This window comes from Eupeodes corollae, chromosome 3 (genome assembly GCF_945859685.1).
Source record: "Eupeodes corollae chromosome 3, idEupCoro1.1, whole genome shotgun sequence".
Classification (NCBI taxonomy): domain Eukaryota; kingdom Metazoa; phylum Arthropoda; class Insecta; order Diptera; family Syrphidae; genus Eupeodes; species Eupeodes corollae.
This window is the reverse complement of record NC_079149.1, coordinates 13,988,647-14,016,631: the sequence shown is the minus strand read 5'-3', so window position 1 is coordinate 14,016,631 and position 27,985 is coordinate 13,988,647. Positions and strand designations below refer to the sequence as shown.

The window sequence follows — 27,985 nt, the reverse complement described above, 5'->3', positions numbered from 1 at the left end:
CTATCGAAAAACAACCTTAAAAACTAATTTTACAATACGATTTATATATATAGGCATATTATATACTCAAATCATACACATACTTAAACATTATTATGTAGGTCCTTAAAAAATTATAAATATATAGTTTACACTTTTTGACAGACTTTTACTTGAATTTTAGTAAATATTTCGTGCTACATTTGTTAGAGGTGGTGCACCGGCAGAACTTGTACTTGGTGGTAGTCCCACAACACTATGGCCGCCATTGCTATTGAAACATTCAAAACCACTTAATTCGAGTGAGATTTTCTTACGTAAATCTGGTTTTGGGCCACTTAAACCCATTTTTTCCATTTGTTGATGTTGTGAACGCACAGCAAAGCGATTTACATGAACTGGAATAGGAACTACAATTTTCGTGCCGTTTCCTGTGGTGCCTCGACTTAGACCGTGGGTAGTAAGGCCAGCTTTGACTCGTTTCCATTTTGCTCGACGGTTTTGAAACCAGATTTTGACCTAAACAAATATATACATTCATTAAGGTTTCTATTTTCACATAAGATTAAAAATGAATTACCTGAACTTCACTTAATTTAAGACTAGTTGCAATTTGACTACGCTCTGTAAGACTGAGATATTTTTTAGCATGAAACTCACGTTCCAATTCTAGAAGTTGTTCTGAGGTAAATGCAGTTCTTCTTCTTCTTGATTTTGAACTACTGCTGCTGTTTTGTTGACCTTTAATGGATCCACTACCACTTGAGGCATTTGGAGCATCATCATCGGAACAATCTTCACTGTCGGAGTGAATACAATCTGTAATAAAAAAACATGATATAAGTTAATATATAAAAAAAAAGTTCGGTTTTTCACTTTTTTAAATGGCGGAAAGTGTCACTTTTACTTTGACGTTTGTGAAAAATACAGATGTCAAGGTTATCTTAGTATTACGCTGCCATACATGTATTCTTGACTTGTATTTTTGTATCTGTGTATTTCAAAAACGTCAAAGTTGAATAACGGAATTCACATTAATTTCTTTTGCGGAGTCTTGTTTTGACATTTCTAAATTTCAGACGATTTAAAAATGTCTAGCTCTCCTATCTAATTCCTATATCTTTTAAAGAATTAAATGAAAATGAGATAATATGTTAAGTTTGTCAAACACTTTTGCTTGCAAAGAAGACGAATTCTTACGCATACATTATCCGTTTTTTTTTTTCGATCCAAACAGAGCTTGAACTGTCAAATTGAAATTTTTTTTTCTAGGCGTTTTTCTTTTTAAACTGAGAGCTAAGAATTGAGCTGTCAAAAAAGATCTGTTTTTTATTTGTGCTGAGAAAAATCAAAGTGCTCGGATTTTGTTCCTTTTTTCAATCAGAGCTATAGTTTGGAACGCACTCTAAGCTCTTGATAAAATGGCTAACTTATTGTCAGCAGAAAAAAAGTTATGAACAGATTCCGAGCATAGCGAGCATGCTCTGGAACATCCTCCGAACAAAGCGTGTTCTGATCTGTCACAACTATTTTTGAAACACACCTAAAAACTTAGCTGTCACTATTTAACATTTATCAATTTACTTGTCATTTTAAAGAGGAAAAGCTAATAATAATGCGGCAAGCGTTGGATTTCACCTGTCAAATGCTTGTGTTCAATATTAAACGCACTGCCTTAACACAATGGGTGACGCTTGAAAAAACGCTTGAAACACTTCAGCTTCGGCTTTGACTTCAACTTTTTGAAACACACCTGAAAACTTAGCTGTCACTATTTGACATTTATCAATTTACTTGTCATTTTTTTTACAGAACCAGTAAATAATAATCACAACTTAAATTAAAATGGAAAAGCTAATAATAATCAAGCAAGCGTTCGATTTCACCTGTCAAATGCTTGTATTCAAGGAACCACCTTAACACAATGGGTGACGCTTTAAAAAACACTTTAGCTTCTGCTTTGGCTTCAACTTTTTAAAACACACCTGAAAACTTAGCTGTCACTATTTGACATTTATCAATTTGCTTGTCATTTTTTTAAGAACCAAGAAATAATAATCGCAACTTAAATTAAAATCGAAAAGCTAATAATACTCAGGCAAGTGTTCGAATTCAGCTGTCAAATGCTTGTGTTCAATATTTAAAGCACCGCCTGAACAAATTGGGTGGAGCTTAAAAAACGCTTGAAACAGAAGCTGTCATTAAAAACGCTTCAGCTTTGGCTTCAACTTCGCATTTTAAAACTGTGTGTTGTTTTCATATTTTTCAACTTTGGCAGTATGACAAGCTTCAGCTTCGCCATTGTGTTAAGCCAGTCAATCTGCTCAGTTATTTTATTCTAAACTTAAAGAGAGCATTCTAAACAAACTCAGACCACGTTCAGAACGAAAAAGAAACACAAAATTGTATGTTTTGAACGTTCAAAAGTACGTCAAAAGAACGTCAAAAAGTTTTTGTTTGACAGTTCAATCTCCAATCTGACGTTTGTTTTCTACAACCAAATTTTCCTTTATTTTGAAGTAGGTATATGAGTTGATAAAGCCGTATATTCAATATTTTCAAGCATTTGATGTCTCCAACCATATTTTTATTATCACAAAATGTATTGTAACCCTCGATTCCATTGTACGCGTTAATTTTCAAAACTAACTCTTATTGTCTCTGGTTTTCTAAAGAATAATAATTTTTGATATGGTTTTTCTATTTAAGCACATCCATTATTCTTAACGATTTTTATAGTATTGTATAAATTCCTCCCCACAAAAAAAGTTAAAATATTTCAAAAATATCATTAACATCTCGCGGGCTAATCTTCTGGCAAAACCAAAAAACTCAAAATGCTACGCTGTGTTGGATGTCAATCAAATAAATCTCTCCACAATATCCTCCTCCTCCAAAAGTCTGTTCATTTTGTATATATCCTGACATCTTGACATCCAAGGCAAAAGCGAGTATGTTAATTTCCAACACTCCACCCTTAACCACCCATTTTAAGCTAACAAAATAAAAAACGGAAGAAACTTAAAATCTCAATTCATTTAGAACGCGTTGCATTTGAAAAGCGTATAATGGATGCAAGAATTGTATGCTAAACGTCATCTAGACGTCCTCATCCGTCGTTGTTGTTGTTGTTCTTGATCGTCATCATCATCATCATCAACGCTGCCGTGTCTCCCTCTCTTTTTAGTAAGCACTCAAGCGGTCAAAATAATCGGTTAGTCCCGCTCCAAAGAAATCAAAGCATCAACAAGCATATCCATCAGAATTCCGCCAGCTTCCACTTCCAGCCATCAGCATCATCAGGAGAATTATGTATACAAATTATATTCAAAACTGCGAGACGACCGACCAACCGACGACGACGTCTCATCTGTCGTTTTGGAAAATCACTAAAACAACTTACCCCACCCCCGAAGACCAAATTGCTCGCTCGAGGAATATAAATTTGCTTGTTCCTTTAACGGCCCTCGCCAACGACAGCAGAGACCGAGAGAGATTATGATCCGGGTGTCGTTCGGTCGTTTAGTCAAAAAGCCAGCTCTCCGAAGTAAATCAAGTGATTTTTGGGTTCCGGTAATCCAACCATAAAAGTGTTGGAAAAACGATGAGATGTGATTTAATTTGCAATGTCTGAGGAAGGTGGGGTGAGCAGTGAGTTTTTGAAATATAGAAAAACAACACATTTGATTCAGCTTTTCATCCCCCATTTGTGTCAAAGAATGAGAAGTGTGGATGATGATGAAATTATAATGTTACCGCCACCGCAACACAAGAAGCCGTACGCCAAACTACCCGACGCTTGCCGCACAGCTATGGAAATCGCATCAGCACCCCATTAAACCTCATGGCTTTATCATATCATGAATTTTTCATTGTTGCGAGTTTGTAAATATATTTATTCAATTGACTCTTTTTGAGAAGGGATCACATTTCAAATAATTATATGTACGTACATATGATGGTAATGTTCTGTTGCACACCCCCAATTTAAGGATTATACTGTAAATAAATTTACCCTCTGGATTATGGCCTTAGACATCCTAAGGGAGTGGGTTTAAGGGTTTTTAAGATTATTCTTGTTATTCATCACTTAATATTTTACAAATTTAAATTTTCCGAACCATTTACAAAAAGAAAGTTATAATGTTTTATGATAATGAAGAGTTGACAAATTATTTTTGTACTTATGGTATAATCTATTTATGAGAACGTATTTTTTGGAATCCATTATGACTAACATGCTTAAACTCAGGTCGTCTCACTAACTAGCGACATCTTTTATGTAAAACTGTAATGGAAACACAAAATTCAAATCATTTTTTAAGGTTTAACTTGGTCCTAATTTTGACAGTTGGTGAGGTCGGGCTTTTGACAGACTTCTTAACGACCTTACGATATCATATGTGTCATAAGCGTGATGTAAGAATTTGCAAAACTAAAATGTGGCTTCAACCTTCAAGCCCCGGGCGTTGCAAAGAAAGTTTACGTTTACTAACATTTCTTTGATTTATTTATTTAGTTACTTACTTAAGGTGGCCCTACAGTCCTGTGTGAACTAGGGCCTCACCCAACAAACTTCTCCATCTAGAATCCAGTTTCGCAGCTCCAAGATGGGTGAGGTCACCTTCCACTTGTGCGCGCCACCTGATCCGCGGTCTTCCTCTACTGCGCTGTAATGTGAGTGTGCGGATTCGAAGACTTCCCGGGCCGGAGTATTGGTTTCCATGCGCTCTACGTGACCCAGCCATCTTAGTCGTTGGACTTTTACCCTTCTGGCTAAGTCTACGTCGCTGTACAGCCCGTACAGCTCTACGTTCCATATTCTCCTCCACTCCCCTTCGATGCATACGGGACCGTAGATCACACGAAGAACTTTTCTCTCGAAGCGACCCAAGGTGCTTTCATCCGCTTTTGTCATAGTCCGTTCTTCTGCACCGTATAGCAGGACGGGGATGATAAGGGTCTTATATATCAACACTTTAGTCCCTCGAGAGAGGACTTTACCATTCAATTGCTTTCTTATTCCAAAGAAACAGCGGTTAGCAAGAGTTATTCTGCGTTTGATCTCAGCGCTGGTGTTGTTTTCTGCCTTTACAGCGGAGCCTAGGTAGACGAAGTCCTTGACTACCTCAAAGTTACGTCTGTCGATGGTGAAGTTTTGACAAAGACGTCGGTGTTGTAAGTCCATTCTTGACGACAACATGTACTTTGTATTGCCCTCATTAACCGTTAAACCCATTTTTGCCGCCTCTGCCTCAATACTCACAAAAGCCCCATTTACATCACGCTGAGTTCTTCCGATTATGTCAATGTCATCAGCATATGCCAGTAATTGGACAGACTTTTGAAAGATAGTGCCTCTAGTGTTGACGTGTGAGCTCTGCACTATTCTTTCAAGTACGATGTTAAAAAAATCGCATGACAGCACATCAACTTGTCTAAAACCTTTTTTGACATCGAAAGGTTCTGTTAAGTTGTTTCAATTCTCCATGGTCATCCTGCACAAACAGAAGAGTTTGGCAGTTATGCCAAAACTAGACATGGCTATATACAGCTCGTCCCTGTAGATGCTGTCATATACGGCCTTGAAATCGATAAAAAGATGGTGGATGTCGATTTGGTGTTCTTGGGCTTTTTCCAGGATCTGCCGTAATGTGAATATTTGATCAACTGTGGACTTTCCTGGTCTAAAACAACACTGATAAGGACCTATCAGGTTGTTGACGATGGGCTTTAGACGTTCACATATAAGGGCAGAGAAGACTTTATAGGCGATTTTAAGTAGACTGATTCCTTTATAGTTGGTGCAGTTTAGAGGGTCTCCTTTTTTCAGGATCGGGCAAACAATACTGAGGTTCCATTCATCGGGCATGCTTTCTTCTGACCATATCTTACAGATAAGTTGGTGCATGCTCCTAACCAACTTACCTCCAGCTGCTTTAAAGAGCTCGGCATTCAAGCCATCCGCTTCTGCGGCTTTGTTAGACTTCAGCTTAGATATGGCAATCTTTACTTCGTCTAAGTCGGGAGGACGGGATTTTTGGCTTTCGTCGTCTTTGTTGAATGGATCATCCTGCCTGACAGCGGAATTCCTTCCATATCCTCAACATTGACTGCGATTCCACTATGATGTTTCAACTTTCGTCTTTGCAGCCTTCGGGTCTAGGTTTATGTACCTGTGAATTTCGTTTCAGCTGCTCATAAAACTTTCGAACTTCATTCCTACTTTTGAACCTCTCAACATTTTTGACCGCACGCATCTCATGCTCTCTCTTTTTCCTTCTGAGAAGTCGGTGTTCCTCACGCCTCTTCTGCTTATAGAGCTCATCAGTACCTCTAGTTCTTTTATGCAGCGGCGCTTTGCGTGCCTGTTGTTTGGCTGCATTTGCCTGCCGACATTCCTCATAAAACCAGGGGTTCCTTGTTGGTGGCTGCTTGAAACCTAGCACGTCAGAGGCGGCTTCTCCGATTGCATCTTGGCAATGATTGCCACTGGTTTTCGATACATTGTGGTCTGAGTCAAGTTCGGACATCCATGATGCTGAAAGCGTATCTAGCGTCAGTATTGATCTGAAGAACTCCAAGTTCCTTTGTGGATGTTGAGGCGTGGAAAACGCCTATTGGCTACTATGACGTTTCGCCCCGCAGCAAAATCTATGAACCTGAATCCTTTGTTGGAAGTGTTGTCGTACATCTGTTTTTGCCGATTATTCCACCAAAAATGACTTCTTTTCCTAGCTTGGCATTAAATCGCCGAGGACAATTTTAATATCGTAGCTAGGACATTTCCCTTTGGTGTTGTCATTCTTCTCTCTGCTCTGGACGTGCGTACATATCAGGCTAATGTTACCAAATTTAGCCTTGATGCGTATGGTCATGAGGCTATCTTTGATACACCTATAGCTCAAGACTTCTTGCCTAAGTCTGGCTATAATGACAAAGCCGCATCCAATCGCTGTTGGTTTTCGTGGGAGCAGTCATCATAGTAAATATCGCAGTTTTGCATCCTCTTTTTGTCCGGCCCATCCCATCGTATTTTCTGGATGGCGGTGATGCTTTATAGCGGTCTAGGGCCTCCGCTAATTCTTCGGCCACACGTGATCTGTTAAGGGACCTAACATTCAATGTGCATATCCGAAGTTCGTTGATTTGTTTTATTTTATTTATATTTGTATAAATTTTCAATAAAAGGAAAGACACTTGCTTTACACAGATTCTGAAATAAAACTTCAATGACAGTACAGTTGTCAGCTGTCAAAGCGTGACAATATCAAAAATAGATCTATTCGGGTGTAAGCTACATCTTATGATATTTACGACGAGCATAAAGCTTTAGTTAACATTTCAGATTGCCTCATAAGAGCCAATGGTTTCTATTCAATATGCCAAAAATGGAATGACTGAACGCCGAACGCGTGATTATGGCTTAGCTATAATTCTTGTTGATTTAAAAATTGTGAGAGATGAAGTTTCCGATGGTTTATTAAATATTAAACAAAAATCAGACATCGTACACTAAAAATACGAAAATGGAACGAGCTCATCTAATTTTCTCCAGTTTCAATTAGTGTTTTCTCGATCCTAAAAATAGGAGTGCTACGGAGGAGAAGGTGAAGAAGTTTGTACTTTATTGCTTTATTGCATCCACAAGTCCTAAGTGGATGGAACTAAAAGCTTCATAAACAAAACCAAGCAAAATATTAGATGAGAACTTAATTGAACACTTATGTCCATGTTCTGCATTTCACTAATTGTGAATACACTTTGTGAAAGTGAATTTGTGTGTTCCACAATTTGTTAATGTGAATTGGATTTTCGAACATGCAAATGGAGGTTCTGTCTCAATTTGTTCCATTTTCTGAACGCATTCAAATCACATTTCGTTTTTTATTTCCGTGAATTGTATGTCAAATAATACAGTTGTTTTCGGTTGTTTGATCCACTTGTTGCACAATTTATTAAAACTTATTTATAACTTCTTCAATGATCTTATAAACCGTGGGCCTTGGCAAGGCTATATCTAAGTCATTGCCAATTGACCTTTGATAGCTCCCTTCTGCTAGCAATCGGGGGGTTGCAGCAAGTTTTTGAATTGAACGAATCGATGGAGGTATTATAAAAGGTTCTATTTTCCTTAGAACATATAAAAAAGCGTCTTTGCTTAATTTATAATAGTTGAAACACTTACAATGTGTTAGGTAAGTCCAATATATTTGATTTATCTCGCAAAATTCGTCTTCTTATTTTTTCTCTCGAATTCTGCTTCCTTTTTTCACTTGAAATTGCCAATAATATTGCATCCATCTTCAAAACAGCAAACATTTTATTTCAGAAACAAAATAAAAATGGATGATCCTTCAGTTCTGACAGTTCGAAGCAATTTCGAAGTTTTCGAACATGCTAAAGTGATTTCAATTTACTTTCGATCGAAATTCGGAAAATGGGCGTTAAAACATAAACTTTACAAAATTACACGCATTGCGAGCTGTGTCCGACTCTTAACAACGATAAAGAGGTTTCTACAATGTCTTGAACTCTGAAGTTCAATATTAAAAACAACAAGAAAACGTCTTAGAAAATTCCTTGTATGAGGAAATCATATAGGCACAGTTAAAAACGCTAAAAAAGTTGTTGTTTCTGTTTAATTTTGTTTCTTTTAAATTTTTAAAATTGCATATCTTTCCTAAATATATTGATTAATTCGTGCCCACATTTCGAAAAAAGGCCGGAATGGATATAGACCTTAACGGGTTGCAGTTAGCTGTCTCCAGTTTTCCACGCCAAGTTGGTTTCATTACATTGACGGTGTCCGGTGTCTTTTTGTGAATTACTAGCAATGGCTAAAGAACTCAACTACCTCAAAAGTGTAGCTGTCTTTGGTGAAGTTTTGTTTAAAACTAGGTAGTTGGTTGTTCTTTTTTGAAAATAAGGGTATGTTATTATGTTTGAAAGTTTGAGAGTCGGGGAATGATGTTGGAGAAGTCACATGACAGTAAATCGAAAGGTCTAAGATATTTTGTTGCGTCAAATGCACCTGATGGTGTAACGTGCATTCTACACCGTCATTTTGCACAAACAGACACGTTTGACAGAAATGCCACAACAGGACATTATTCTGTACCTAAATCTTTTCTCTACAGATTCTGTCATACGCGGACTTGAAATCGATGAAGAATTAGTTGACATCGGTTTGAAGTTCTTGTTTTTTTTTTTTTAAATCTTCCGTAACGCAATTTGGTCTATGGGGGAAAAGAAAACTCAATATTAATGAAATTAGAACCGTTTCAAAATATTCTTTTATATTCGCTCCGGTTCTCAATGCGAATCCTTTAATGTGAGCAACCAGTCTTAATTATTTTGCAATTATAAATTTTGAACAAAAGATGGTGAAAAATAAGAAGGTTATGGAAGCATTATTGATGCTTTTGAAAATGTTCACTAGGAGAAAAATTACAATTCTGATGCTTGCTTTCGAATTTAAAATAAAAATCGAAATCAGAAGAACTCACACATTCATGCACTAAAACTTTAAAACTTGACACTTGTCATGTTTTGTAATGCGTCAAGTGATTTTCTTTCAACACGCTCGATGTGTGTTCAACGTTTAGGAGACATAAGGCGCTTTATCTATACTGCCCCCTACAACTTCAAATGAAACAATAATAAATAATTAATAAAGAACATATAGCAATGAAGTTCAGCTTTCACTGCGGAATACAAAATTTGTGGGCTTGACTATAAAACACCGTAGAAGAAGATTTTTCTTAGCTAACTTTTTATTTAACTTTCTTAATTGAAGGTAATTTTTGAAAGCTGATCACTCAAAAGATAGAAGCTTATGCTTTACCTCCAAGTTCCTTAATGTCAACCGAAGTATCCCATTATGTTCTATTTCAAATGGATATCATATTTAAAAAAAAAAAAATGGTCATAAGTTTTTCATTTTCAAAATCCTCCAAATATATAGAAAGTGTTTAATTGTGATTCCAAATATCAAAATAAAAACGGTATTAGGAATTAAACAAACAAGCCAAATATATTTTTAAAAGTTCAACCATAATACTAATACAAATCATGTTTTTCCTCTTGAAATGCGTTTGATGAACGTTTTCGGATTGATACCAAAACCGTTCACATTCGTCAAACATCGGCTGTTAGACTTCATTTTCTATTTGGATTTATACGGATTTGCTCAAAAATATCAATCAAAAAATTTAAAAGATGAAATAATTTCCATAATTTGTACTTTCGAAGTTAACAGAAAACTACATTTTTTTCAAAAAATTATCCCGAAAAAATCATAAAAGTATATAATCGCTTTTTGTACGATGTGCTTTGCCTGAAATCTTCATTTAAAACAAATTTGTTTCCGATTTGACAACCATGCGCTCATGTTTTTAGAAATGATTCTAAAACCGCGTTTGTCAAACTTTTATGGAAATTGCTGAAAAAAATCACATTGAAGGAAAATGTCACGCAATCTATCACAGAAATAACAAGCATTCGTATACGAATTATCGATAGCACGTCCCTCTGTTTGAATAAAAGCGTCAATTCATTTGAAGTTAAATTTAAGTTTATAGCATTAACAAGATACAAATATTATAAAGGGTCCGTGAAATAACTTTTTTTAAACAAAAATTCGTTCAACGTGGCCCGATAATGATCGCCACAAAGGACAATCCTTGCTCATTTATGAAAAATGGCCCAATTATGCCTCTGGACCAAATTCCGCACGAAACAATGACTCGTTTTAGGTGTATCGGTTTTTCAATGTATGAGTGCAGGTTTTCTGTGCCCCAAATGCGACAATTTTGCTTGTTTACATACCCGCCACGATCAAAATGAGCTTCATCTGAAAAGATGATTTTTTTGGCAAAATAGGCATCTTCTCTAAGTCGATCAGAGCCAATTTTTTCGAGCGTTGTTCAAGCGTATACACAACCATATTCGTTCAACGGAAGAATAAAACTAATTATCTGTCAAATTCGACAAGAGATATGTAAGTGTTACCACCCACGAAATAAGCACTAGTTGAAAAAAAAAATAAGATGGCGGACCCCTTAAGCAAAACCTTCACACAAAGTATTTTAAAGTATTTCAATGTGGTCCATATTTAAGTTTAAGGTGATTTTTAATGAAAAACTTTGTGAATTCAGACAACCGGCAAACGCTTCTCCTTAAAATTTACATATATTAAATAAATTCCCTCAGAAGTAATTGTACACTTATCGGAGTTATTGAAAACACATTTTAAAGGCAAACCAAAAAAAATTAATGTTTTATCTTGTTCTTAAAACTGCTGTTTTTATTTTGACAAGAGCTTTTCTATAGCTTTAAAAATACTAAAACTACTAAATTGAAAAACAGTTTCTGTCAAATTGAGCTCAAAATGGCTGATATGTCTTTTTGACAGTTGGAAATTCCTTTTAACTTTTATTTCATTTCAATTTGAAAGTTAAAACAAATATATGAAGACAAAAACGGAAACTACTTCTAACTTTAAATAAGCATGCTTACCTATAGAATTTTATTTGACAGGTGTCATTTTACAAGTTAACCTCAGTTACTACACATAAGTGAAAAATATTCTTTTTTTAACGTTTTAGACACATTACTTATCCTTGAAATGGGAGTTTTTACTGATAACATAGAATAATTATTTTAGGTGAGGACGTTTTATAAAAGAGTTTAAGCAAAAGGACCTTGAGAATGAAGTTTGTGAATTATTCATTTTATTTTAAAGTTATACCATTTTTTAAGCAGCGCAAAAATCTGTCTTTATTTAGCATTTAATTATCAAAACTGGTATTGAAATATTATTATAATATAGCTGCATCAAAAAGAACACTGTTTTGAAATATCCTGATTTGTTTCAATTTTGGTAGGGAAAATGGTAAACGTTTTAAAATGAAGTCATTAATAATTGATTTAGATGAACCAACAATTATCTAGAAAACTAGTTTATTTGTTCATTCGTTAAGCACCACCAGAAAACCTGGGAAATTTTTGTGTATATTGAATTGTTTATTGTTTAATAATTTGCCCCTAATTGTTTTTTAAATAGTCGGGATAATTTAAATTTGGTATGTTTGTAAGCCTAATTAAAAATATATACACTTTTAGACATTAACTTAGCGAAAAGTTCCCACAAAATGTGTACAAGCATTTGATATTGAATATAGTTAACTATAAACCTATTTAAAAGACAGTAGTATACCGTTAATTATACATTCCCTCGTCTGTATGGATATTTTTCTGAACCTTATTGTTCATTGTTCTGTCAAAATAAAATTACCTTGGTTCTTATCCGTGTCTTCGGGAGACATTGTAAGGCTTATATCACTACACGAATCACCGCTGTGTTCGAATTCTTCTTCCGGTCTTTCGAAGTCGTTTGCTTCCATTTTCGAAATCGTCAGAGGTAAACAATCGGCATTATTCATTGAACTACATTCACTCATATCCAAACTTCTTGGGTCACTTTCACTTAAAGTTCGATTATTCAAGCATTGTTGTAATCTATCACCGTTATATTCTGCATTGTTCGCATGCATTAGAAACTCAGCTAGCTTTTCACGCGCGGGATCGAATCTTCCGTTTTTGACGAAATTTACAAGTTTTTCACAATAATTTTGGTCTGTCGATCTGAGTAAGGCAAGTGAACGATTATCTAGTGTTTGACTTCTCAAATCGGAATCAACACCTTTAATATTATCTGCAATGCTACCGACACCGCCACCGCTGCCACCACCTGCAGAAGCGACGGCAGCGGAAGCATGTTGATTTCCGAGGTAATACGATCCATTTGACAGCAGTTGATTGAGGCGTTCGTGATTTTGTCCAAAATATCCGTGTATCCAAGGATTGTAGAAAGGAAAGTTCGGAGGAAAACCAATTGGTAGTGAATGTGTAGCAAACGGCAATTCCACAGAATCCGCCGTCGGAGGAACTTTCACCTGACGCGACGCCATCATTGTTGGCGCATTTCGATTAGCAATTAACGATTCGATCGAAAAGGGACTAGAGATTTTTGACAGTTTTGTGTTTTCTACTTCGAGCGAACGAGTTGGATTCTCCATTATGTTTTTTCTTCAAAAACTATTTTTCATAACGTCGCGTCACCCACTAATGACTTATTTTTTTTACTTAAACAGAAAACAAATATATAATTATATCCAAAAACTATTTGAGAATCCGATTGTACCGTGCTACAAACATAAACACAACTGACACTAGCCACGTACAAAGTGAAACTGTCAAAACTAGCGACACATTATTATGACGGGGGTAGTGACAACTGGCTACTGGCAACTACTGGCAATGGCATTGGCTTTGCCCAAAAATCTTCAATCCCCTCCACTCTACAAACTGGTTCTTTTCTTTGCTGCGTGCGCCTGTGGACGCCCCTTTTACAAATCAACATGGCTGCAATATTTTAACGCATGCCAATCAGTGGCGTCGTGCGAGTGAAACGAAAGCGCCCCCTTTATTTGACTTTTGTTAGGTGTATTTGTGTTAGTTATTTGTTTTGTACGTCATTATGTTTGTGTTCGATTGTGTGTGAGCTGTCAATTAAAATAACAACAACAAAAGCCAGAATGAAAAACAACACAGACCCGCCTCTCCATTAAAATGAATTTCAAATAGATTAGGGAGCAATTACATAGCATAGCTTAGCTATAGGTATACCTACTCACAAGTCACAATCGAGTTGGCGATAGTTTTTCTTGGATCCGGTGTTTTGAGTCCGGATGAGATCAATTATTATTATTATGACTCCCTTGCTTTGTTTCTTTAATTTTCCGCTCAAACGGGGGGTGTTTTGGGATATGTTTGATAATCTTGAAAGAATTAAATGTTGAAGAATATTTTTCAGGTATTTTTGTACATTGGTATACGTTACTTTTGGTTCTTAAAGGAATTTATCCAAAAGGGTTTTGTCTGGGTTGTTTTTATCATTATTTGGAGTTTTTTTTCACGCATTTCATAAGTTACAACCTACAATTTTGGTATTTTCCCCAGAAATACGGGCTTTTGCGTCGACAAATATTTATATATATAATAGTGTCAACGTACATGATTATAAGTGCCCAATTTACCTATTATAACCAATGGGAATCCCTCCAAAAGCATATGAATTTAGTTTTTTGACTTTTCTGACTTTTCTACAGCTGTTGAGCTGTCAGACAAAGCAAATGTTCAGCAAATTTAAACAAGAGCTACTGTTTGGAGTCACATTACGTTATTTCCTTACGTTTGTCAAATGAAACGTGAGGTCGAAGCTTCATTATGATAGGATGCATTGAATTTCTATGGCTGAACTCGTAAACGTCAGGCGAAGCTGAAAGTGAAGCGTGTTTGTGTTTCAGCTATCAGCGGCGCATCCGCACTCTCTTTAAATTTCTTCACAAATATACTGATTGTTTGCGAAGTCGGTTGTGATTTTAATTATTGATTTAAAACTTTGTTGTACTGTCGATCCATTATTAACGGCGAACTATGAGCTAATTTTATGACACATTTCAAATGACAGATGAGTTTGAAAGGTGTCATCGTTATCAACTTAAAGCAATGACAGCTCAATCTTAGACAGATAGGGTATCCGGATACCGTTTTGTAAATAATGTAAGTGTAAAAGAATAGCTAATCCAAAACAGTTCAGATGTCATAAAAAAATAATCCAAGGGTATCCAAGAATTTCCGGCTTATGAGGGTATCCGATATAATACCTAACTGATTCAACGTATAGTTTTATTTAAAGAAGCCAGAAAACTGATTTAAATGTTAATGTTTTTTAGCTAAAATTAAGTGAATTATTAAAATTTATTTACAAAAATGTTGGACCTCGAAATCTAAATGTTCGTCAGGTTTTTGTGAACAGCCGAAAGTTGTTTTTATTTAAAGCCATTATCTAAATTTAGGTATCCAACCCGTTCAATTAGTTATCTAAGAATGCACATAACCAGAATAACCTATCTAACTGAAGATTGAACGCAGTCATTTTTTCAAACTTAGCAGAAATATAATAAAGGAGTGTTCAATAAGATGTTTCTTCTTTATTATGTATTAAAATGATATATACTAAAGGCTTCGAAATACATCAAACACTATTTTTTAGATAATAAAGATGTTTTTCCTTATGAACACAGCTATTCATCCAAAAATTCTTTTCGTCACTAGAGATGATTTTTTGCCAAAAAATGGGGTCCTCTTCCAAACGATTCGAAACCCAGTCAGCGGACAAAAGACATTGTCTATGGTCATGAACTTTGAGCTCCTGAGTCAGTTGGATCTTGTACGGTTGTAGGCCAATTCCCAATGGGCGCAAGGGGCACAACGTTTGCGTTAACAAACACTCATTTTGATAATAAACGTTTTTCTTTTTTAGTTCAGAGCTGAGCTCTGAGCAGAGTCTGAGCGAGCAGAGTAGAGTAGAGTAGAGTTCTGAGCAGAGTATGTTCAGAGCTCTCTGATTTAATTATGAAACAACTTGAGCACTAAACTGTCATGATTTTAATGGCTGAAACACATACACGCTTCAGCTTCGGCTTCGTCTGCGTTACGTTAGGCCAGCTTCGAGGTTGCTTTGAATGACATTTCTATTATTTCATCCATCCAAAGAGCAAATATTTAGTTTGTTGACATTTTTTTACAGCTGTTGAGCTGTCATACAAAGCATAATGTTCAGATAATTGAACTAGAGCTTCCGTTTGGAGTCACATTACGTTACATTACGTTCTTTTCCTTACGATTGTCAAACGAAACGTGAGGTCGAAGCTCTATTGTGATAGCATGCATTGAATTCCTATATGGCTAAACTCGTAAACGTCAGGCGAAGCCGAAGCTGAAGCGTGTTTGTGTTTCAGCCATAAATGTCGTCTGTTTGAAGGCATTCAAAATTTTCTTTAATCAAATTAATTAATAAAACAGTCATAGAGTTGGCCCATTTGACTCCTGAAATAAATTTCATTCATAAAAATGCTGTATGTAATTAATTTTTTATAAATTATCTTTCCTTCTACGCCATTTTTATTGTTTTGACGATAATTTTTTAATTTCCCGGCTTTCAAATATCAAATTGTTTGTGTTCAGCATTTTACTCCGTTTACTCTGTTATTTTAAGTTGAGCTCACAGAGCGTGCTCTGAACATGTTCAGAACTAAAAAAGAAACATGAATTCAAAGCTCTGAACGATCAGAGCTCAAAAAGAAACACAATTATTCTTTTGACAGTTCGAGCTCTGCTCTGAACTAAAAAAGAAAAACGCCAAATATAAAGTTTTAGAATTTGAACGTGGTGTTCAATCGTGTAGCTTGCCATGATGATTTGGCAAAAGCAACTCAATAATAAACAAAAGATTTGACAGATGTCACCTTAACAAAATGGCCGCCACGGGGCGCCAAAATCTAGCCGCGCCAATCGTTTCACTGATCTGTCTCCCAGTTAACACAATTTAAATGACAGGCTTGTATCAAAGAAAATCAATCCAACATCTCTCCCGCAATCTCATCCTCATCAAACCAGTGTTTTTTTGACTCGGCTTATTACGTCTTGCCATGAGCAACCTCAAATGCCTTATTTTTCTTCATTGACATACGTTGCTCGTAGGTACTTCAGTGTTTTCTTTATCAGCTGGGTCCTAATAAACTGCTCGTCTATTTCTTCCTAAGCTTTTCTTTTCAGATCGTTCCTTTTGTATAAATTGCTTTTAAAGTTCCACAAACATTCTTTTGCTTTATATAAATTTATCAAATTCAGCGTGTCACCGGTGGTTAGTCACCAATCATTCATTGTAACACTGAAACAGGTAAGTAATATGTAGTAAACAACAATGTACGAAATGAAATTTGAATGTCAAACGTCAAATTTGATGACAAGATTTTGATCCGCTCGAAAAATCCAAACTACCATGACCGGATCATGGACTTTATGTTATATAGTTGGTCTCTATTGAATTATCTTATGGCAGGCCGATAGTCCTGTCATCGGAAATGTTTAATGGAGACCCCAAGTAAATTCAATGTCAAAAAATGTTTTCCAATTAATGAAACTTTCAATACACAGAACGAAAAAGCCGATAACCGCGATAGTCAATAGAACAATTTTCGGTTGTTAATTTTGGGATCCGAAATTTTTTTACAATTTGGTAGTCAATATGACAACTGCGGTAGTCAATATTACAACTTTGGTTAAAAGAAATTAAAACTACGGTTGTCGTTTTGACAACTGTAGTAGTCAATACAACAACTGCTGTAGTCAATACGACAACTGCGGTAGTCAATATGACAATTTTTGTTGAAAACCGAAATCTACTTTGACTACTGGGTAGTCAATATAACAATCCTCGATAGTCAATTTCGGGGAGTCAATATATGACAACCAAATTGTCATATTGACTATCGAAGTTGTTCTATTGACTACTTTTGTTGTCATATTGACTACCAAAAATTGACAATCGAAAATTGTTCTATTGACTATCCAGTAGTCAATTTTTAAAAATAAGGTTGACTATCGACGATTGTTAATATGACAACTTCTTTTTTCTGTGTAGTTATTATAACCTTTCATAAAAAACTGCAATAATTAGTGTCGATGATATGAAAACAACTTAAACCTTTAAGAGACACCAACACCATTAACTCGAGAAAGCAGAAGCGGACATATTTCCAAAGATTTAGTTAAATTTTTAAAATTCTAAATTATTTAGAAATTTTACTATTTCTAAACATTTTATACAAGTTAATAAATGACTTCTTTAAATTTTAGTAATTTACCAAATTCATACATCTTTTTTGTTTTTGACATTTGACAATTAGTAGATCCGTTTTTCGGGTTTGGGTTTGTTTGCATGTTTTTTTTCACAAACTGTCACTGTCTAAGCGAGTTCAGATCAGATGAACCAGTTTAAATAAAAGAAAGTTTTAATATTTTAAATAATTTAGTTTATGTTAGTTAAAATATTAAAATTTTGGAATACTCACATCATTAAACCTTTTCTTTGTCTTATGTTTGCTGGTAACTTACTAGATTTTGTGTTATAACAATAAATTGTTTACAAAGGTTCGCCATGGAAGTTTAAAAGATTTGTTTAATAACCAGTATTTGTCAAGACTATCGGAAGAGATGTGACACACTACATTTATGTTTGTAAACTTTTTTTAAGCAAATTATTCTTACATACAAATTCCAATGTCTCCCAAGTCAAGTGTAAGACGTCAAAATAAATGGCCTACAAAATTAAATATCGAACCATCCAAAACTTTAATGAACAAGCTTAACTCTTTAAGTTACATGATGTGTTTGGTATATTTAAGTTCAAATAAATGCCATATTAATGTATCTCTATTTAGGCACATCTTTCCATGCCTTAATACATTTTAGCATAACATAAGGATTTTTAATTACATTGAAATTAATTGAGCGCTTGATGAAACTCTAGAATCACACAAAGAAATACTTTTATGTGAAAAAAAAAACAATAAACATTTCGAAATAAAAGAAAAATAATCAAAAACCAAATGAAAATAAATTTAAAGTCAAATTAACAAAACTCATCGATGCATTTCATGTTCAGAAATAAATCAGAACGTTGTTGACATTCGGGGTGAAAAAGTCGCTGTCTAAGGGGCTGTGTTCATCCGCATGTATGCCAATACTATACAGCTCCATAATTCTCTTTGTAAATTGAAAACACTAAAGGAGCTGATGTTTTCAAATACAAATATGTCCCTCTTTGCAATATCTTAACTCCCTCTTTACCCATGGACTTCATCATACCGCAGCTATTTTGTGCCACTGCCACCGAGCTGACAAATTGTCTGACATTTTTTAAATAACTATGTCGTCGTCGGCATCTATAGGAAATGACAATCCGCACATATGTGTGCCGAAAGAAGAAATTCCTTATGCTATTTTCGAGACATTCAGAACTATTTGTTAGGAAATTCTTATATGATGCATAATGCGGATCGGGTGGGCATCAGAAAATAAGATATCCTCTGTGATCACGGTCCATCATGATGGAGGGCGGGATAATGGGAAGCAGACAAAATTTAATTTGCCAACGATTGGTAGTAATTTATTGCTGAATTAATTTTTCAATTAAACATTAATTAATATACATTTTTTTGCCGTATGAAAAGTCAAATTCGTGGGAATAAAACATGTGTATAACGGTCGCACGCATGTCAAGGGGTTGTTATTATTATTATTTGACAGTGGCTACCGTTACATTCTGCCATGAGTTTTATATTTGAAATTATCCTTAACCTCAAAGTAAAGGCATCATAAGTATCTATGCTCACTATGCAAAACCGCAATGTTTAACCAACAAGGAGCCACGCCCACCAGAACTTCACGTCCACCACATACCTAACGAGTAAACAAGTATAACGAAACGTAACGACACAGGACACAAGCTATAAATGTTTTTTAATTTCAATCTAATTAGCAGGTTGAGGACGACAAATTATTGTTTATCGAACAGTTACACAACCGAGCTATCCTATATCTGTAATTCAAGAACGAAAAGGGTTAATTTGAATGTCAGAGAAAGGACATTTACGATAGGTACTATAATCGATTTGAACCGATGAGCGGCCACATGATAGAGTTCGGTGGATTGGAAAAAAACCACAGGAAAAAGGTATTCTATCTATTTAAAGGGCTGTGTAGGGCTGTGCAATTAAGTAAGGAGAATGTATTTTATTATTTATTTAATTGATAATTACAGTTCAATAAAGGTATAGTTGGAGTTGGAGAAGTTGACCACAATTATTTTATACCAAAGATATGGAAGATATACATGAATGTCGAATTTGTATTAATTGCTTTGACTGTAATTTATAATACAGGTATTTGCCAAACAAATGTATACATATGATATGCCTGCTCAATGTTTGCAGGAGGTGAATAGATGTGCTTTTGTTTTTTAATAAACAGAGTAAGAACGATTCTGCTATATATGCTATGAGTATATAGTTTGTTTAAGATCACAAGCCTTTGGTAGACGTCTAACTAGACAGGAAGTTATTGACTTCCATGGTGAATTGCGTACAATTTTGACACTAGCATGGTGAACAAAATGGATCAAAATTTATTGTGCTGTAAAGTGCACTAAATTTTGACACAAGTGATATTATTTTGACGTTTCTCAAGATGGCGAGAAGAACAAAACAAAAAAACAAAGAAAGAACGAATAAATCACTGACAGTAAATCTGCTTATTCCAAGCAAAAGTCATCCAATTAAGAAATATACGAACGCATCTACTCCGTTTTTCTGACATGGGGCGAACAATCCTTTTAATACTTGTAAATTTCAAAAACAAGTGTTTCCGGCATTTTACTCATTCGTAAAAAACATTTAGCTTTTTCTTTAATTTGATAACTACACTGTTTCAACTGGCGGCCATTTTGTCAGCTGTTAAATTATTTACTTTTAGTTTGGTTGGCATTTCAACAACTTGATTAGATTTGATCAATGGCCAAGGGAGCGTTCAAGTAATACATAACGTGATTTGGGTGGAAGGGGGGGGGTGTTCTCGTAAAACGTTATTATGTGTTTCGGGAGGCGGAGGGGGTCTTTCTTACAACACGTTACGTAACATTGTTTTTTTTTTAAATTGAATGACAGATGAAAACAATTGTGTGTAAGGCCAAAAATTTATAAAAAATAAACAAAATACGCAGGTGTTGCGGATTAAAAATCTCTTGTTTTATTTAGTATTACTACTGTAAAGGCAATTTAGGGCCCTATTATGACTCGCGAGTCGAACGTTCGATTCAAGTCGAACGATTTGGCGAATTGTCTAAGTCGTGGTATTATGAAAGGCGAACTTCGACGTTCGCTTTTGAAAACAATATTACCAACTTTAGGAAGTGAAATATGTAACGTCATGACTCGGTGAAACGTCAAATACTGAAAATTATTGTTGATGATATATTGTTCACAATTTGGAAAAAAGTAAAATAAATAAAACAAAATATGATAAGCAGTGTTGATTTATTTTTTGAAGATGAAGATGAAAACGAAAGAGCGGAGAAGGTATTGGTGTGTAGATTACGAAGAAGCTTAAGGGACAACTCCAACCCACTTCAACTTCCAGATAATTTGTAAGAATAAAATCGTGAATTCTATTTCAGTTCAATTTAATTGTTCTTTTTACAGGTTTGTGTCATATTTTCGCGTTAATAAGCATGCATTTGGTTATATTTTAAACATCATTACACCAGGATTTAAAACTTGCATGTGCGTTGCGTTTTCTCGGCAGTGGAAGCTACCAAAATGGTGCGGGAAGTGACTTTGAGCTGGGTCTCGCGCAAACTACAGTTCAGTAGTTCTAAGTGAAGTGCTTGATTTACTGGAAGTGAACATTTGTCCTGTGTGGATAAAGGCAGACATGTCTACCTACCTCTGAAAAACAAGAAGCAAGAAATTACTTTTTTGAAAGAGCCAGATTACCTGGAATAGTGGGCTGTGTAGATGGGACTCACATTGGAATAATCGCTCCTGTTCAGCTACAACATCAATTTTTAAACAGAAAAGGATTTTATAGTTTGAATGCTATGGTGGTTAGTTAGATACATAGAGATTGATTCTTATTATTTCAATCAAACTTTTTTCATTTCAAGGCCTGTGACAATAATGGAATTATAAGATTTATTGATTCCAGATATCCAGATATCCAGGTTCAACACATGACTCTTTTGTGTGGAATCATAGTGAATTAAAGGATCTTTTGGAAAGCTGGTGGTTGAATGGAGAGCGGTCAAGATATCTAGGTGTGAATATATTCCATTCGTAGGTAAAGAAGTGAATGGGCTATTTTTAACACCAATTTTTTTTTTTTTTTCAAAAATACTAAGGGTTTCTGGGTATCTTCTGCAGCCTTACCTGATAACTCCGTTTAGAAACGCCAACTCTGACTCTAGGGAAGGTCTATTTAATAAAAAACATGCAAAGGCAAGGAATATTGTTGAAAGGACAATTGGAATTTTAAAAAGCAGATTCAGGTCAGTCCTGAACGAGCGCAAATTGCACTACAGTCCAAAAAAAGCTATCAAAATAGTCAACGTCTGTTGTGCACTACACAATATATCGGTCGCAAATACAACATTCCAGATCCTGAGATAATAGGATAAGCAAACATACATATGGAGAATGGATATGAACCCATTGAGTTAGATATGGTGAATATAACTTCAGAAGGCAACCGAATAAGAAATGAAATGTTGACTGCTTTATAGTTTATAACAATTATCATTCAAAAGATACCTATTTTTCTTTTTTAAAGTATATTTTTTATTCAAGTATGTACATATATTATGTACCTATTTAATTTTAACTTCAACTTTTGTTTTAAAATACTTAGAAATAACTTACAAAATAAAGAAATAAGTAAAAATAAAAATTTAATTTCAAAAAATAAAAAAAAAAATAATAATCCACACACAAAACTTTGAATTCACTATTAATCTTTTTTAATTTCACTTCCAGCAGATCCTTATGTCGTTTGTTTTTTTTTTTCAGGTTCTCCTTTTCCTTCCTTCTTTTAACAAGTCGACATGTTCTTTATTAAGGTCGTAATTCTTACTAGAATATCGAGCAATCTCCGAAAGCGACTTTTGTGCGGAGTCTGAAGCAGCGAGAATTTGTGTTTGCGTCTCAAGAATTTCCTCTTGCGTCTTCGTTTGTTTGTTGAGTATTTTAATTCTATCATTCTCGACGTTTCTCTTGCGATGAGATGTTCCAGGCTGTAATGATATATCTAATGGCAATGTTATATCTTGAACGTCTACTTCTGATTCTTCAAGATGTTGAAATACTTCAGTTTTAAGAGCACGTATTCCAAAAGTATTTCCTGAAGGATTCACAGCCTTTTGAAGGCTGAGTAGATCGTCCACTGCGTGCTCCAAAGGAGATAGAGAAAGCTGCCCATAAGGTCCTCCACCAGTTGCAACTATGTACTTGTACATCCTTCTTGTTGTCTGCGATTTTCTTTTTTAATTTTAGTTTAGTTTGAAAAATATTATTAAATGCTTTTCTGATTTTTTTTTGTTAACATACCTTATGCCACTCTTTTCCCTCGCGTAAAGGAGACCCTAGGGAGTTGAGATCAATGGCAAACCTATCCCAATATTCTGCTTGGTTTTTTTTGGAAGATCCGAAAGATCCTATACCTTTCGCAATTTCGGGGTTTGCCTCCATAATTTCAACCAGCTTTGAAAATTGGTTGGTGTTGGTTGTTTTTATGCTAGGTATACAAATAAAATTCTTTATTATTTTTGCAATTGTTAAGCATTCATTAATTTTAAGCACTCATTACTTTTTTCTACTTCCAGTGCCACTCATTTTACTTTATTTTTCAAAATTATTCTCAAAACAAAATAAAACAAACAAAGAACCACTGATTTCAAATTTAACAGTAAATTTCTTCAAGTCACGAAGAATTACAGTTCGACCGATTCTGACAGATAAAAGCAAACGTTCGCTATTGGTAATAGAGCGAGATTTCAATTCACTATTTTTTTGACATTTTAGCCGAATTTCAACTAGGCGATTCGCAAACGGTAATACCAAAAAGTCACATTTATTAAATTTTTCTTGCGACTCGCGAGTCATAATAGGGCCCTTAAACTACACCAAGGATTAAATCCGTAACATACTTTTTTGCGACTTTAGGGTAAAAATGGTCACTTGAGTGTTACGTAACGTTTAGAGAGTGGGAGAGGGAGTACAGAAAAACGTTACGGTGCGTTACAAGGAAACGAGGGGGGTCAAAAATCTTCAAAAATTGCGTTACGTAATACTGGAACGCTCCCAAGATAAGATTGCAGCTGATCCTAATCACTTTTGGGTGATTCGGTACGTCAATAAATAAAACTGCTGTATTTGGAGTGATGATAACACTCAAGTACATGTTTTTGAGACACCATCATATTAACAATAACTGACTGTTTGGTGTACTTTATTAATCAGTGGAATGATTGGTGCGTACTTCTTCAAAAGCGATTCGGGCCAGAAAGTTACAGTGAAAGGGGACCGCTTTAGAACCTTGGTTACTGACTTTTTCTTTCATTAATTGAACAATTATTATGTGCAGTAACTATGGTTTCAAAAAAAAAAACGGTACAACATGTCGCCGAGATTGTGCCACAATTGATTTGTTTGGTTTACGCATCGTTTAAATTACGGACTCGTTAATGAGACTCCAAGATCGTGCGATTTATTGCCATTGTGCTGTGCGGATATGAGATGTCGTTAGTTTGCATTGATAAGTCCACTTTGAAGACATCATTCCCCGCATTATATAACCCCACAACTTGGAAAAAGTCATGAACCAGCCGTTCCGGTCATATGCCGTAAATCACATTAATAATGAATAAAGGAAATTTTATCTCAGTTTTAAAAAATCATCTTTGTTTTATTCCAATTTAAACTTACATATCTCAAAAAACACCATTTATTTGACTTTGTGAGAGTATCTAAATTCATGAAGTAGTTTTTAATTCCATAAAATTTTTAATGGCTTCCAAATCTGCAATTTCTTTCTTCAAAATTCAATTGAAATATTAATAGTGTTTCATAATTTGTTCGAGATAATGTTCATAACTTCATAACCTTAAAAAAGCGCTGAACTGCTTAAATCTTTGCATTTGGTAAAAATGCATAGTTTAGAACCTGATGTAATAGACAAATTATAAAGGTAATTTTCAAATTCAGGACAATGTCATTTCTTAAAAATGTATTGTTTTTTTTGTGGGACATTTTAAAGCCATTTTTAGCAGTTTACTAAGCTTGAAAGATGATTTACCTAATTTTAAACGATTTTAACATCTTACTCTCTCTTGATAATTTGCTTAAGTTAAAATCACGTATTAATAGCTACTTTAACATTTAAGCCTAGTACATACTTGTGAACCATCTCGTGAACCCATACAAATTTCAGTTTTTGGTTCACCCGTGAACTTGCTCGTGAAGCTGAGTGGAGAACAAAGTGGAGAGTTTTCGTTCACGGGCAATTCACGTGCAAAATGTACGGGAACTGTTGGTGAAGCTTTGACATTTGGTTTGTTCATGTTCACAACGTGTACTCACAAGTGTGTACCAGTGAGCAATGTCAAAAGTTCACTTTCTCCACTGGCGAACGTTCACTTCACGAGGAAGTATGTACTAGGCTTTACCAGTTTGCTAAATCCATTATGTTGGATTGGTCCAGCCAACAGTTGGAAATTCCAATTAATAGGTCCGTTTAAGAATATTGGCTTTGTTTATTTTCACGAACTGTCACTTTTTAGGCATGTTTGGATGCTCGTTTTTTACTTAAAGACAATTAGCAATTTACTAGTTACCAAAGCGAAATGAAAGGTTGACAGTGTTGGAGTTGCTTATTAAATTTGCTTAATATTTAGAAAATTGCTACTTAGTAAAATGTTAAGCCCTTAACTTAAGGTTGTTTAAAATTGTGTGCCAATATTTTTAAATAAAGTTTTCACCTTGCAAAAATTTAATACAAATTGATTGTTTTATTTTTATTGAATTCGTTGACAGCTGTGAATTTATCTTCGAATACTGAATAAAAACAATTTCCACAAATAGGATTTTTACGTAGTGCAATCGGGGAAATAGTTGGCGAGACAGGGGTCCTTACCAATAATAAATCGCTAAACACACGTTTAGGTATCGTTGAGCTAAATTTTAACAGCGAGTTAATTTTCGTGTATACTATAATAATTAAAATAAACACGTCTTTTACTAATTAGACTTCTATTACAATATCTACTAAATTCTTTGTCAACAAGACACCATTAAATTAACATAAGAAAAATTTGCAAACATAAACAAAAATATTTGATTAAAATTAAGTTTTGAAATGGATTCGGACGATTCAATTATGGAAGATTTAAATATCTTGCAAGATGTGGCGGAAGCAAAGAGGCAAAATGTATACAAAAACAAAATTTAACCATTTACAAAATATGACGATACCGAGTTTTATCGGCACTATAGGTAGATATTTTTGTTTTCCGGCATAAACTAAAAAAAAAATAAAACAAATAAATTCAAGATTTGATATGACAACTGCTCGATTCATTATTGATCTTTTCACTCATATCAAAATTAAGAATCCTGGTAAAGAATTCGGAGCACGGCACAGATGTCGAACATTTACGCGCTCTTTTTCTTGGGTTTTTGCATATACATTAGTTTTGAGCGGAGGAGGAGAAATAAAAAAAAAATCTTTAAAACAATTGCAAATCATATCGAGAAAATATTCTAGTTGTCATCATAATCATCAAGCCATATTGCTTCGCAATCAAACTCTGCGGTATCTTCGACAAAATCTAGAGCGGAAATTTCAGCAATTTCATAATCGATCTCCGAAGGTTCCTCAGGAGGTTTCTCAGGAGGTTTTCCACTACCGGTCTCCCTCTGAGATCGATTAAATTGACTTAAATTGGCCCGCGCCTCCTGCTTGTAGCGGCTCCATCGGTCCCTTATTTGTTTCGGCGTCAATTCAAAGCCACTTGCCTAAAACGTTGCAGCAATATTTTGCCAGGCTATAGCTTTGGCTTTTAATAATTTGCCATCATTTAATTTCGAATCTATAACATCGGCAAGTGGTCTAGTTGCTTCGACCAGTTGCTCCTTCATTGTCATCATCCAATTTGACGATCTGCTCCGTTTTAAATTTTGTTTTGTCAGCCATTTCTAAAATTATGGATATTTATTAGAACTTAACAATTATATATTACAACAAGAAATATTCGACTTACTTTTTTATAAAATATTGCCACGAACAATCAGCAGACAACAATCAGCAGACAACAATCACAACAAATCTCAACTCTGTGACCTGAAAAGTATTTGTTGCGTATGCTGTCAAAATGACAGTGCAAACCATGGAGTTTAATTTAATTTAAATTTAACTGGGCGTTAGCCCTTAACCTAACTATTAAAATGTTAATTGATATGCCAGAATATTTAAAAGCCAGTTAAATATTTAAGTGAGCTTTAATGTTGATTATTGGTAAGGCCCAGGAGAAATTAAGTAAAACTGTGGTTTTGTTTAATATAAACTTAATATTTTTCTAAGCTCGATTGTGTGAAAACAAATGCATATAACTTACATGGAAAAAACATTTTTAAGGGTTTTTTTTATCACAAGGCAGTTTTTATCGAAGTATTGTTTTAAAAAGTCAAAACTAACGCAATTCACCATTCTTAACCAAACGTCAAACGTAGTGGTACAAAATGCCTTTAACATATTAAAGCAGTTCGCACACGGCCTAAATAATTTGCTGACGACACATAAATATAAACACATTTGTGATCCTATTTTTTCACATACGAGTAGTTTTGTTCCAGATGAGAAAATAAAAACTACTATTTTATTCTATTTTTGAATTTACAAAATACTATTTGAAATACAAAATCATAAATTTTAATTTGTAATTTTTGAATGTTTGCGCTTTAAAGTGAGTAGGTGACAGAGATCATAAATTTTAATAGTTTGTTTTTATCCACTTTTTAGATTTTGCATATGCAGATATTTTTATTTTCTTCTTCTTGTTCTCCGTGCATAGGCATAAATGAAAAAGGCATTGACGTCAAATTAACCATCAAAATGCAATTAAAATTAGCGCTACATTTCACTCATCATCACCGCGAAACAGAAGCGGCATGGTGGTGTGATAATTATATTCTTGTTAGGTAGGATATGTATAGATATCTATAAGAATCAAGCGAGCTTCCGAATCCGAGTACATTACATTTATTTCTTATACACATGTTGTGTTTGGTTTGGGGGGTGTTCGCTTCTTCTTTTAAATTTGTATTTAGGAAGCAACTAAAAACAGGGTGCATACTTATGAATTCAGTGGTAGTATCTTAACTGCTTTTCGGTTTCATATTTTAAAAAATCAGTTCGAAATCAATTTGTCTATCCGGTTCAATATTAATTCATTGTTAAGGATAAGTTCAGTTTTACAGTCTTTCTGTCA

At 34.7% G+C, this 27,985-nt stretch overlaps 1 protein-coding gene across 1 annotated transcript; it reads right to left on the bottom strand.

Annotated features, from left to right (window-relative positions):
• Window positions 1-37: 37 nt before the first annotated feature.
• On the bottom strand, window positions 38-13,261 carry LOC129950926 (homeobox protein unplugged). The gene is made up of 3 exons (XM_056062880.1): window positions 12,278-13,261; window positions 560-798; window positions 38-498 (listed from the first exon to the last, which is right to left on the bottom strand). Exons 1-3 carry the CDS (start codon window positions 13,059-13,061, stop codon window positions 160-162), a joined length of 1,362 nt encoding a protein of 453 aa, XP_055918855.1. The 5' UTR covers window positions 13,062-13,261; the 3' UTR covers window positions 38-159.
• Between the last annotated feature and the right edge of the window lie 14,724 nt (window positions 13,262-27,985).